General features: G+C 40.1%; 1 protein-coding gene across 1 annotated transcript in view; it reads right to left on the bottom strand.

Annotated features, from left to right (window-relative positions):
- RORB (RAR related orphan receptor B) overlaps nucleotides 1-10,672 on the bottom strand; it is a 39,334-nt gene extending 28,662 nt beyond the window's left edge. Inside the window, exons 1-2 of the mRNA XM_067568531.1 lie at nucleotides 10,645-10,672; nucleotides 6,203-6,604 (exon numbers count right to left, since the gene is read on the bottom strand). Of these exons, the coding sequence (XP_067424632.1) occupies nucleotides 6,203-6,604; nucleotides 10,645-10,657 (415 nt within the window). The 5' untranslated portion in view covers nucleotides 10,658-10,672. The remainder of the gene's footprint in view (nucleotides 1-6,202; nucleotides 6,605-10,644) is intronic.
- Nucleotides 10,673-14,182: the final 3,510 nt, after the last annotated feature.

Here is a 14,182-nt window from a genome sequence, read left to right as displayed (position 1 = left end):
TATCACTGAATAAAGAGGAGTTCTTTCAAGCATCTTGGACCCAGAGTCATTACTGAACACTACAGTGGAATCTGCTGAAATCAAAGGGAGTCCATGATGCCTACACTGGTGGCTTTCCCCGCCCCCCTCAGAACTGGGCCTTATACAATGAGAGAAGTAATTTAGCTGATCATAGCTAGAGCAGTGTTAAATTATCACATCCTTATTCTGTTTCAGTCCACACAGACTTTTAGCTAATGAATTTCATTATGAATTTCAGGTTTGAAACACAAAAATTCAAAGCTAAATTCTGTCAGATCTGCCAAATTTAATCTATTTTGCCTAAGTTTGCTCTAATGGTTCATAATTCTTGGAGAAGTTTCCATCACTCTTAAAAAAAAAAAAAAAAAAAAAGAATCAGATCCTTAGGTGGTTTTAAAACATATTGTGGTTAGTTTAGTCTTCTTTTCTTTTGTTGTGGAATAGGAATCAGGATATTGGAGCATATTTCTCCCAATAAATAGCTTGTCCCAATAAAAAGTTACCAAATGCCTTAGTTTTGCATCTATGTTTAATCACCCACAAACCCTGTTATATTGCTTTACATACTTCATTATGAACATTATTTCTTAACTAGCAAAAAGAGATCCCAGTGTTGCTTCTATGCCATGGATATTGCTTTTGATTATATATATCCCATATTTAATAGAGGACAGTCATCTTACCCTCTTACTGTTACTAGATCACATGCATTTGTACAGTGAACTATTCAACCTCTTTGAATGAGTTTGTTGTGTTTCTAAATAAAATGTAGAAGCCTGGAATGTAACTACTATTTGTTGATATTTCCTCCTACACACCTGTTTTCTGTTACAATATTTAGGAACACAAATTGGCATGCAGTACTTGACTATCTAGCCCATAAAAAAGCCTAATGTTGCCTTAACATCATAGTATCATGTTTTTTAGAAACATGTAAGGGGTATCAGTTTTGAACTTCAAAATGAAGAGATGAACATGACTCAAGGACTTAAACATTTCTACATTTTCATTATTAATTCTAATAGATGTGAAGTTTTATTGAGAATATAGTGGAATTTTTTTTTACAAGGTCTAAAAGCAACCTGGGTTTTAAAGAACAAATGATGCCAGGCAAACTTGACTTATTTTTCTTAGAATTACAAAATTAGTATATGAAGAAGGAATCATAGATGATATAAAGCATTTGATAGGGCATCTCATGAAATCTTATTTGTAAAATTAAATCAGATTGGCTTGGAAGTGAGCACCATGACAGACTGCAAACTGGCTGATGGGCCACAAACAAAATAGTGCTCAAAGGCAATTTATTTAAGTGCAGCAAGTTGTTTAGTTAGGTGCAGCAGAGACCATTGTTAGGTCTAGTCCTACAAATATTTAACATTTTCTTTAATAATCTGGAAGAGAGGGTTCATCACATGTTATTTAAATAAGCAAATGATTCTAAATTGTAAGGAAGTGCAAACATAAGTGAGAGACAAATAGAGGTTAAAAGTATGGGTATAGAAAAAGAAAGATTCAGCCTTGGAAATATGCAAGCTAATATATTTTGGGAAGCAAGCCCCAAACAAGAAATTCGATGCAGGGAAGAAAAAACCAAAGTAGCAATGCCAAAAGAGATGTAGGGGTTACAGTGAGCAGAAAAATAAAGATTAATGGGCATATAAAACAGAAGCAAAAAAAAAGGCCACTGTAATTCTGGATTGCATCTGAAGAGTCAACATGTCTCAGACCATGGAGGCATTTGTATCTCTCCGTTTCTCCGCATGATTCTGATGAGAATAAACTTGGAATATTGCAATCAGTTTTGGGTCTCTCCATTCCAGAGAGATGTAAAGCAACTTACGGGAGTTCAATAAAACATAGCAACATGCATTTTGACTGCAGAGTTTGAGAGATTGATCTCAGAGGTAAGATTAATAGTGTGTGTATGGTACCAACTGGCTAAGTGACAAATAAGGAGGGGCATGATAACCAACTAAAATATTTGAAGAATGTAAACAGTAAAGGAAAATATAATCTGAAAAATTTCCTAACCCATGAGATTGGCTGGAATGCCTCCAAAGAGAAGTAGTAGAATTAATGGAACATTAATGTCACTTGGGACAGTTAAAGCAAGAGTGAGTAAATCACTAGAAAATACACTATAGGGAGCAATCTTCACTGGCATTAGATCAACTTAATACATCCTTTCCATCTCTATTTTCTATTATTCGCTATCATTTTCACATAGTACAAGCCATAACTCAGGAAAGCACTTCTATTCACACACCAGTTAAGTATGTACAGTACTTAAATTTAAGCCCATGCGTCAATTTCATTGAAATCAACAGGACATAATCACATGCTAAACATTAAGCATATGTTTAAGAGATATCCAGCATTAGTACATCTTTTCTATTGGTCTTTAAACATACCGACTTACTAAAGAGTGAGTTGGGTCATCAGAATTGTTTATATATAACTGGAAAGTCAACAAAAGGATTGAAGATGTGAAAAAGATGTTGATTTCTTATTTATACTGAGATACATACCATCATTGTACTGAATGGTTCATTCCATTGTGAACAATATCACTGGTTCCTACAGTCAAAGATACAAGGACAGCTCCCAAACTAGCAGGATCTTTCAGAATGGAATGAACTTGATGTCAATGGAGACACTCCAAATTGACACTAGTTGAAGATATGGCCCTAAAAACATCCACGGTAGTTTGTTAATTAAAAAAATATAGAACTTCGGTAAAAATTTTAAAAAGGGACTGGAACCTACACCCAATTTTCAACTTAAGAACTTACTTTGGCAGCAAAGCCTCACAAAGGGCTAGATCCAGAAAGGAAACTTAGTCTCCAAATTGCAATAATTAATGTTTAGATCCCTGCCACACTCCTGAAATCCTTAATTGCAATTTAGTCATTGGGCCAGAGAGAGAGAGAGAGAGAATGACTCTATAGCCAACTGGGAGACCTGGGTTTCAGTTCCTGCTCCAATGACTGTTTATGTGTTTCATAAAAAGTGGAACATCTTCAACAGGAGAGATGTGCGTCAGTGTTTTCCTATATTGGGGCCATGGACAGTAGGACAGTGAAAGGGAGAGAGAGAGAGACATCCTGAAATACCATTAGCCCAGTGGTTAGAGTACTCACCTTCTTCCTTTCTGTTTTGTGTGGAGCCTGATCTGGCAGGCATGCTCTAAGGTGGCCTCTGAGAATGCCTACCCAGATTGGCCTCCAAAGGCAAGATAGAGAGGGCATGCCTAGCTTGAGTGTCCTGCTGGGGCTGGGGTAACATTAGGATTTAGGCAGTGTACATGTGCACTGGCAGAGATTTAGGCACATTGAGGACTTACCAGTGAAAACTTAGCAACCTAGGGAATTTAGGAGCCTACAGGGTAGGTGGCAGCTGAGCAGAGGTTTTGAGGATCTAAATTTTGAACTTAGGCACCTAAAGTAACAGTTAGGTGCCTAAATCCCTTTGTGGCTGTAGCCCAAAACCTTTGCTTGGTCCTACTTTCCCTACTCAAAACTGGAGCCAGTTAAGGCTGCCCAACCACCAAATGGTCTTCAGTTTCATTATGGGGAGAGGGTGAGAATTCTTCCTGTGCTGAGTTCCACTCTCCTGTGGCTCCTCAACCCATTCAGGAGCTAAAGTTACCCCAAATGCATGGGATCAGAGGGAAATTTAGGGAAAGGAATGGAGCGTGCCAACTCAGTGCTCACTCAGTCCTCTCATAGCTGTGTGTTGAAGGGGCAGTTGTCTAATGTGCTCACCTCTGGTATGATCAGAGGGAGTGGAACAGCAAGATGAACCCAGTCCATTTTTTTGCTAAGAAAGCCAGGAAAGAATGAAGATTTAGGCAGGGATATTGTCTTGCCTGAGTGACCTCACAGGGCGAGAGAGTTTGGGACTGATCTAAAACCCACTGAAGTAAATGGAAAGACTACCACTGATTTCAGTGTCTTTGGATCAGACCCATAGAGAGCCCAAGAAGCAGTGGGGCAGCACATCATCATCTCCGTCTCAACAATCTACTCTAGCGTTTCTGTTAGCACACCATGGAAGCTGTCAGTGCCCTGGTACTTGTGAGTATTGGTTCAATTTTTTAGATAAACAGGTAGGAAAAAGGCTAATGGTACAAAGTAGCATCTCTACTCTCATTCGAATGTCCCTCCCTACACAAGATACTTCAGGGACACCAATGGTGGTATCTGTTAGATTTGACTTTTCTTCTTTGTTCCCATCCCAGACATCTTTAGGCATGTAGAAGATCGCTCATTAGGGGCGGCACCAGCGGCTCTCCCTCGGTGTCAATCACCAAGGGAGGCCACACCTCCTGGCCCCTATGCCCCTTCGCCCCTTGGGAGTCCAAATTAAAGGGGCCACCTCCGGCCCTTAGTAGGGCGAGACTAGGGTTCTGGCCGCTCCTCAGGGGAATAGTCTCTTGTCCCCACAGGCGGGCAAGCAGTGTAGGGGCCGGCCCTCCGCCAGGGATGGGCCAGCAGTGGGAAGAGCAGTCTTTAGCCCCAAGGGCAAGGAGACAGTCTATTATCTAGCCCTTCTGCAGGGCAGGGCGAGCAGCAGTCTATGGCTTGGCCCTTCTGTAGGGCAGACAGGCAAATACAGGCTCAAGCCCTTGGCAGGGCAGGGCAGGGCAGGGCAGGGCAGAGGAACAGCAGACTCTAGCCCTTAGCAGGGTGAGTAAGTAGTCTATATTCGGCCCTTCTGTAGGGCATGGCAGGCAGTAAGGGACAGGCTCCGGCATTCACCCCAGGTCAGGGTGAGGGGAGAGCAGAGGGGGGCGCAGGCCCACCCATCTCCACTAGGCAACTCCTTCTCCAGGTCCTCAGGGCCCCACACCCTGGGAAGATCCTGCAGCTTCTCCTCTGGTCAGCAGTCGGGTGCGGTCGTAGGCTCAAGCACCAGGGGAGAGGCGTCCTGCTCCCTTGATCGCTGGCCTCTGAGTGAGCGGGCTGGTCTGGGTTTTATAGGCCTAGCCCCGCCTACCTGCTTCCAGTCAGGTGATGCCTTCCTGGGTTCCAACCCCCCGGGGGGGAGTTGGCTCTCCCTCGGTGTCAATCTCAGAGGGAGGCCACACCTCCCGGCTACACGGCACAAATTGGAAATGTGACTATTCCAAAGCATAAAGACACGTTTGGACAAGCCAAGATGCACATACATAACATTCACTGTGTGCAAAGAGCTCAAGCATTTGTTTTTGTGTGAGTGAACCTACTTTGGTATATTTGTTACTGATGTTATAGATTACCCTTTTACTCTTGTTTTTTAATTAAACCCAATTACAGAGGTGTTACCCTCTAATTTTATTCTAAACCACAACTGACTCAGCATTCATCACTTGTTGAGGTGGGAAGCTCTTAATTAGTAAGCCAGCTTCTTTTTCTTCCTTTCCCTCCTTTAGAATAAAATACAGTGCTTTTGGTTGAGTGTGTACAGATGAGAGCTTGAGCCTTTTTATTTAGTTAGAAACCCTCCCTATAGTGTGACCAAAAGAATATTATTGTTCACCTGAATCCTGCATTTTTTACTGTCTCAAACACCTGGCAGAAGGCTTGCACTGCCATTTGCACAGGCAGCTAAAGGAAAACTTGAGTCAGATGTATGTCCAAAACATCTAGAGAGTTAATCAGGAGTATACAAATAACAGTTTATTTTGGGCCAGTTCCTCATCTCAATTACACTGCTTTAAATCAAGAGGTTCGTGAAATTACTCCAATTGTACATCTGTGTAACTGAGATCAGAATTTGGTGCTCATTTTAATAAACACAATAGAATGAGCCACCTTAGGGACTCTTTGTGTTGACAAGAATGTATGGCTGTCAGAAAAGATCATTAAACTCTTCTGGTAATGAGCTCATTTGAAACAAGCTCCCTATTAGTAATTATCACTTGGTTTTGATTGATTCATCAGTTGCTTTGGTGTTCAAGTTTCATAAGCAGCTCATGAATTGCTGAGTTAAGAAATGTAATAATTATTTTAGAATTTGGCAAATTCAGTCAACAACAAAAAAGCCCAGACAGACAGCCAGCCCTGTGTTTCAGGACCAGTCCCTTCTAAATGAATTGGCTGTGTACGGTATCAGTTATAGCTGTACTGAAATTTAAACTACAACAAAGAAAGTCAAACTGAACAGTGAATGCATGAGGAGTGAGAATTTTTCTTACCTATTTCGGTCATGGTTATCCCCGGGGCTAGTTGCCCATTGTTGAAAGAGCTATAAGTAAACAAGTTTGGTACAGAAGTGAGGTCATAGATAGGTTCCTGCTTTATCTGTTTGATTCCAGTCATGTCTAACCCAGACTGATCTGGGGAGGGCTGGGCAGAATCCACATTATAATAACCCTCAGACTTCGGCAGGTCAATGACATGCCCATTTGAGTAAGTGCCACCAGTTTCGTTGTTCAGGTTGCTCAAGCCGTTACTGATGCTGCTGCTGTATACCCTGGCAAGGGCTTCTGCCTCACCACTCTGCTGCTGTCGTTGCTCCTGTAATCGCTGCTGGTGCTTCTGCACTTCAGCATACAGGCTGTCCCTCTGCTTTTTGGACATTCTTCCAAATTTCACAGCTGAAAAGCAAACCAGAATAGAAGCCATGTTCTCTTTTCTTAAATTGTTTTACTTTTAACATCACTTTTGCCCCATCTTTCTGCCAAGGCAATCAGAGAGGACACAAAGCTGCAGACCACACAGGTATCATGAAAGCTGAAGCACGATGCTCTCGGATTTGCAAGGTACCAACACTGCTCCATTTTGACATACTGGGCCTCAGTCAAACAACATACTCCTCCCTGCTGCGAATGTTAAGACGACCTGACATCTTTCTCTTGTCTTTCTGTGTTAACTAAACAACAAACCCAGAGCTATATAAAACTTACAATCTTTAGATTTGTATCCTATGTGATTTATCAACTTTCCCCAAACCTTTAAACTATGCACTAACTGATTAGTGCCTTCTCATGAAAGCATATCCTAAAGCCCTATTATTGCAACCTTTCACGGGGCTGTTATCTTCACACTCCTATTTAAACCCCCCCTCCAAAAAAAAAAAAACCAAAAAAAAAACCAACCCAAAACATTACAGGTTAGAGTCAGGACTTAGAAGGAAATAGCCGACTTGAAGCAGACATAAATGCCTGACACATCTGCCATAAAGGCAAGATGAATGGATTTACACAATCATATTTTACATAATCTTCATGTGCAAAATCTGTACATTCTTCCTGATGACAAATGAAAGAAATAGTGTTACTTTTGGAATAAGTCAATGTCAGAAGGCAAACTGGATTCTCTGTCACTTGAAATCTTTAAAGACTGGTATCTTCCTAAAAGATATATTCTGATTCAAGCACAAATTATTAGGCTTGATGCAGGAATTACTGGCTGAAATACTATGGCTTTTGTTATTCAGGAGGACAGACTAGATGATCATAATGGTCCCTTCTGGCCTTAAAATCTATTAATTATTTTGCGGGTTGATCTGGGAAACCTCAGCCTCGACATGGTAAATGAGCTTTTAGAACAAACAAGGTCACTCAGCTGGGAGAAGATCTAGAGGAGAAGAGGGGATCAGGAATGGAGCCCTGAGGGATACCAATACAGAGCACAAAAGAGGGATACTGGGATATTCTGGTTTGGGAATGTAAATTAGAGAATGAAGCATCAAATACTCTTTTTATGCGGTATGAGGATGAGTTTTCCAAAGCTGCTGAATTACTTTAGATTCATCTATATATTGTGCTAAATTCAGAGACAACATAAATGACTATGGAAGATGGGCCTGATTCTCACTAGGGCCACTTCATACTTCCATTTACACTCACTTTCAGTTCCCTTTATGATAGTCAGATCCTATAAGTCTGTGTGAATGTCAGTGTAACTTGGATGCTGAGGGAGCAGAAAGACGTGCAAGAAGAGAGGAAAAGCACCAAAGAAAGCAGGGTGCAAGAAGGCATATTAGGTAACAGCCCCATCAGTTTCTGACTCCCTTCTAGGGATTGCTTTCCCTGCTATGGCCCTGCCTTCCCATCCACCGAGCATGTAAATTATACCACTTTACACTAGCATTTACATTACCTATGAATTCTGCCCATCATGCACTTCTCACTCTTATTTTAACCTCATCAGATGAGAGCAGGGAGGGCCAATCCTCAACGACTTTATGTTGAAAAATGCAACTACATATTTTCTGGGCCTCAGTAATACAAACAAACACCCACTGTTTATTCTCATTATATTTTCATTAATTGGACTCTCCAGCTGCTGTCAATTAGAATCCTGCCTCTGTGTGATAGAAATGAGTCTGTTATTAGACTGAGAGTTAAAATTCACATATGATTTCTTTGTAACAATGAAAAAAATCAATAAAGGCAAGACTGTTTATGTGAGAGTGTTTATTCTCATAGAGGTTAGAGGAAGGCAGCACTGTGAAATGAAATCCTCTGTTCATCTACACTATAGAGGTCCCAGGAGCACAGACTGAGAAACTGTCCTTTACAGGTTAGGGACATAGCACTGGCAGTCAAATACAAATGCCCCTGTGATATCTCTAGCCCTAGCCCTCAACTGCAGTCAGGAGACACCACTTGTATCGGGAGACTATATACTGATTAACAGGGATCCTAGTTTTCTGTGATAAAAAACCCAAAATTCTTTGATAAAAAAACATAAAAATCCATGTTTTTCTGCAATTAAAGTGAAACACTGAACTTTACTTTCCCTAACCCTTACAATTTTAAGCCTAACAGTGCCATCAGTCATTAGAATAAAATAAAATTAATAGAATGATCCAGTCACAGTGCCTTTTTTTCTTTACTGTTGTTGGCCCTACTGTTTCAGCCTCTTGTTTTCATTCCTTTCCATTCAGTTTCTGTTTAGTGCTTTCAATATGTTCTACAATTGTATGCCTTCAAATGTCATCTAGAGCCTTGCTGCGTACAGTACAGAACAGCACATTACCATCAATGCAAAATTTGTCCTGGCTAAACTCAGTGACATGCTCTTTAGGGGTGATTTATAAAGTTTTCTGCGTCTTTTCATAACTTTAATTACTCACATCTGGAGGCTGAAGTAGAATTTGAGATGCATTAAAACATGAACCCCATACACCACTGAGTAATCTCTATATGCTGGAAACAGTTTACTGGAGTATGTTTAACTATGTACATTTAAAGCGTAATTCACTTAATAGTTAATATGTTTTTATTTTTTCACAAAATGTAAAAACTAAAGATTCTCTGTAAAAACACAAATTCCACGTTTTTCCATGGCAAATGGATTTCTACGATCCCTGCTGATTTGCTGCTAAAAGAACACATCTTTAATATCCTTTGGGCACAAATGGGAGGCTAAGAACCCTGTATGCTGCACATTAGAGACCAGACTGAACTCACTCATTAAGGACCAGACCGTGCTACCCTTATGTATGTTGCATGGAACTTTACACTGTGAGCTGTCCCACTGTCTCAATGGAATTAGGCACTACAAAGTGAACAAGAGTATTGAAATCTGACCTTAAACTAATTTAAAACATCTGAACCTTCTAATGACCAAAATTTCTCTGGTGACCTACAAAGCTGAGGGGGAATTTAACATAAATTCAAATGGCACATTTTCATAACATTCTCAAAGACAAAGTTTTTGCTACTATATAGATATAGATAACCAAATAAAGATAATATGCCTTCAAAATAGGAGAAATTTTTGTATTCTTTTGTTTCTTTCTGATGATTTTAAAATTTCATATGGATTTGGGAACAATCCAAATTTACAGCAATAGCTAGGGCTGGAATAATGCAGACAGGCTTTACTTAAGCATTTTTGCACAGCTCTGCCGTTACACCTCAATGCTAACCTTCAACACAACTCTTATTCTAGCCCCGGGCATTTCTTATTCTCAAGTTGCCAATCATGCTGACTTGGATCACAGTTTGGGAGATGGATAAGAGGACTAAGGACTCATTAAGGACTAAGACGAGATTATCAGCACCAAGATATGTATTTTGCTCTGTGTAGCCTCACCGTGAAGTTTCAACTGGATACACTAATCTTCTTCATTTTTTAGCTCTCTTGTTCACTGCTAAACAGCTGAAGGTTGCACCAAGTTGTTCTTTTGTAATGTAATGCAATTTTTAATGAAATGCTTTCAGATCCTTTAGGATAAAAACTGCTATAAGGGTGCATATTTCCTTTTTAGCTATATATTTTATTTATTATACTGTCTCAGGCCCTCAAAAACTTTGAAGCCTGGGGAGTCTTAATACATCAATATTTAATACTACTAATACAAAATGTTATTATCTAATCCAGCATATGATCCCATCTCTAAGAGAGGGACCTTTTTGCTTTTAATGAGAATGCCACATTTCTTTTTATAACATTTTGTTTCAATCTAATGTTGCTCTGTATTTTGTTATTCCTCCCCACCCCATGAAAAAATGCTCCTGTGTTTAAGGAAAGGCAAAGATCTGTGTTTTACTGTGAATGTGTTACAGAGCAGTTAGCTTTTTCTTGTTTCTTTCCTTCCAGAAATCTGTTGGGGGTTTAAATAGTCAGCAATGAAGAACAGTTTCAAAGGGTTTATCTCTGAAGCAGGAAGCTAACTCCTTACCATCTCGAGACATTCCTAGGGCAAGACACTTCTGCAGTCGGCAGTGTTGGCAACGATTTCTGTTGGTTCTGTCAATTAAACAGTTTCTCTGCCTGGGGCAGGAGTAAGAGGCATTGTTCTGCTGACTCCTCCTAAAGAAACCCTAGAGAGAGAGAAAGGGAGAGAGAGAGAATTTTATATATATATATATATATATAGTGGCATGCCTCTGTGATAAACTCTAATTCAGTGACATTTTGTTTATGCTACAACTTTTTAGATGCTTTAGCCATAAACAGTGAAATAAAATCATGTTTACCCCTGATATGAAAAACCTATACATTACTCTGTAAAATAGAACATGAGGTAACAAAGAGTATAGAATGGTAAAATATAGTACATCCTCAATATATGATAAACACTGAACTTCATGAAATGCTCAGAGAGACTCACACCAATATTCATAACAAGATGACAATGCCATTTGCTCTGAATACTTTCTTGTTAAGGAAAATGTACTGGTAACTTCTAACACTGACAATTTGTTTATCCACTAGCTACTACATATGGTATCAGAAGCTGCAATGTACTGTGTGATTCCCTAGGTTAATCTGGAGAAGCTTGAACTGATCTGGTGGGACCAGACACTCCACAAGTGAGAGGTAATTCAGACTGAGGCATCTACAAGAGCACTAGGATTTAATGACCTTACTAGCTAAAGTGGAAAGGAAAAAGGAACACTTTTAAACAATACCACCCTCCTCCATGGCAAAAAAAAAAAAAAAAAAGCATGACATTTCATATGTGAAAGAAATACATTATTATCAGGTAAATACTGAAAGTTAAAAAGCCCAGTCTAGATTGGGAATGGGCCAAACAGTTTTAAAATTTGTACTTACCCTGTCTCAGTAGAAGGCTTTTTTAGTGTTATTCTGGCCATTTGATTGGATTTGTAACTGGGGACAAGAGTACTAGAACTGTAGTGCATGTCTCTAGTCATGGCTACCGAGAATGGCACCATCAGGCAGTATTAAGGCAGGAGTGACAAGAAATGCCAGAGGCGTCAAGATAAATGGAGCCAGGAAGGAGCCAGGAGAGAGGTAAAACAATACTTGATGTTCTTCTCTCTTCTACAGAACAACCAAAGGTAAAGAGCACGGGAAGAACAGGGAGCCCAGAAAGAGGGAGAGAAACAAAGGAGAGACACTCACTGGAGAACCAACCTAGCAGCTCTAGAAACAGGCAACTACACACTTACATAGTGAGAAAGACATGGAGGGGAGCCTAGCAACTGCAGGAAGCCATGAAGGCAGACAGAAGGTAAAAGTGCAGTTAGTATCCGCAAGATGAAGACTTAGTAAGGTTAGACACTGGTAGCAGTGGCAGTGAGATGGTTGAGTGTTGCTAGGATGGTTTGTAGACTAAATCTACACTTTTTCGGAAAGCTAGGGCTGGCTTCATTCAACAGTTAGTCCCGTATTGTTTCAGAACAGAACTATGGATGAAAGCAGCAAATCATGGCAATAATAATAGCTGTGGAATCTGGGAAAACAATATAACTGGATTGCACATGACTGGATTCATTCAGTAAAGAAAGTATTTGGAGCTTCACTCAAGTCTTAGTGCACAGAATGATGGCCAGAGGGGTCACTAGCACCGGACAATGAGTATTGGGTTTGAGTGCAGATATTGGCATTCTCAGTCCATGAAGTGAAGTTTAAAAGTCCCATTTCATCTACTCTGCATTAGTTATGTTAGTGGTTATAATCTATTTAAAATTTAATTTAAAATGTGTGCTTTGTACCTTTGGGAATGCAGTTTTCCTTTAGGGAAAGTACGCATGAAAAATTGTAGAGTCCTTATCTGATCCTGAATGACAAAGAATTTCCTGAACCCTTGGCTGTGGGTTTAATTTAAGGCCAATTTAGCACTAATCACGAGACATTTCTTATTTATTTGCAGTACTTTATTGCAAATTTCCTTTTTGGCACAAAAAGGGTTTTCTGTTTTAAATTTCAGCAATTCCTGTGTGAAAAGGGAATTGAATGAATGGATTAATCAAATCAGATCAATCTTATTTTTAAATGTAACAGTTATAAAATATACGTTTTCTAAAACTGAAACTATTACGTAGTCTAGAGTAACATATATTGTAGTGCTACAAAGCTTTTCAGAGTGAAGTCTGTGGGGCTTGTTTTTCATCATACAGGAATTTACACTGTCATTCTTTATTCTTAATAGAATATCATGGGTCATATTCAAAATTTGACTCAAGGTATAATTTATTTTTTCCCTTTTCTCTTCAGATATAAATGTTTTCTTAGAATGTATAGTATTTTATATATATTTTTGGAACAGTTATATTTATTGGGGAAGAACAATTCCTCTTTTGAGTAGGAGAATGCACTGACCTAATAGGTAAAATAGAGGAACTCAAGACAAGTTTCTTGGCACTTTTCCTAACTATGACACTGAATCACTTTGTGATGTTGGCCAAGTCACTTAACCTTTCTCTGCCTTAGTTTCCCAGTCTGTAAAATGGAGATAGTAATATGATCCATACCTATTAAAATTAATATTACTATTCAAGCTGAAAAACCAGTTACTAACCTTCCGTAACTGTTGCTCTTTGAGATGTGTTGCTCAAGTCCGTTCCATGGTAGGTGTATGAATGCCATGTGCACAATTGCTGGAGATTTTTCCCTTAGTGGTATCTGTAGGACCAGTTCTAGTGCTCTCTGGAGCTGCGGCTGTATGTGTCGGTATAAGGGACTCTGCCAACTCTGCACCCTCCCAGTTCCTTCTTGCCAGTAACTCCAACAAAGAGATAGGAGGGTGGGACATGGAATGGACATGAGCAACACATCTCGAAGAACAACAGTTATGGAAGATTAATAACCACTTTTTTCTTCTTCTTTGAATGCTTGCTCATGTCCATTCCATTCTAGGTGACTCATAAGCAGTACCCCAGCGGTGGGGTCGGAGGTCATGGATGTGCTATTACAACACTGCTCTCCCAAAACTGGCAGCATTGAGGGTCTGCTGGGTGATGACGTACAGGGACACAAAGGTATGAACCAAAGACCATGTTGCGGCTTTGCAGATGTCTGGATTGGTACTTGTGCAAGGAACACTGCTGACAAAGCCTGGGCTCTTGTGAAATGAGTGGTCATGATGGCCGGAGGTGCTCATAGCTGCTCATAGCAAGCCTGGATATAGGTGGTTATCCAGGACAAGATTCTTTGGGATGACACAGGTAGCCCTCTCATCCTTTCCACTACTGCTACCAAGAGTTGTGTAGACTTGTCGAAAGGCTTAGTCCTCTCAATATAGAAGGCGAGGGCCCACCTAACATTCAATGTATGGAGCCGACCTTCCTCAGTGGTCTTGTGAGATTTTGGAAAGAAGACAGGAAGAAAAATGTCTTGGTTGTGTGGAATTGCAGCATCACTTTTGGTAGGCAGGCTGAATGGGAGTGCAGCAGGACCTTGTACTTGAAGAACACTGGATAAGGGGGTTCTGACATCAAAGACCCTTCTGGCCGAGGTGATCACCACCA

The sequence above is a fragment of the Emydura macquarii genome, unplaced genomic scaffold (genome assembly GCF_026122565.2).
Source record: "Emydura macquarii macquarii isolate MOO-44397 ecotype Brisbane River unplaced genomic scaffold, CSIRO-AGI_Emac_v2 contig_2897, whole genome shotgun sequence".
Classification (NCBI taxonomy): domain Eukaryota; kingdom Metazoa; phylum Chordata; order Testudines; family Chelidae; genus Emydura; species Emydura macquarii.
This window is presented reverse-complemented; position numbering and strand designations above follow the sequence as displayed.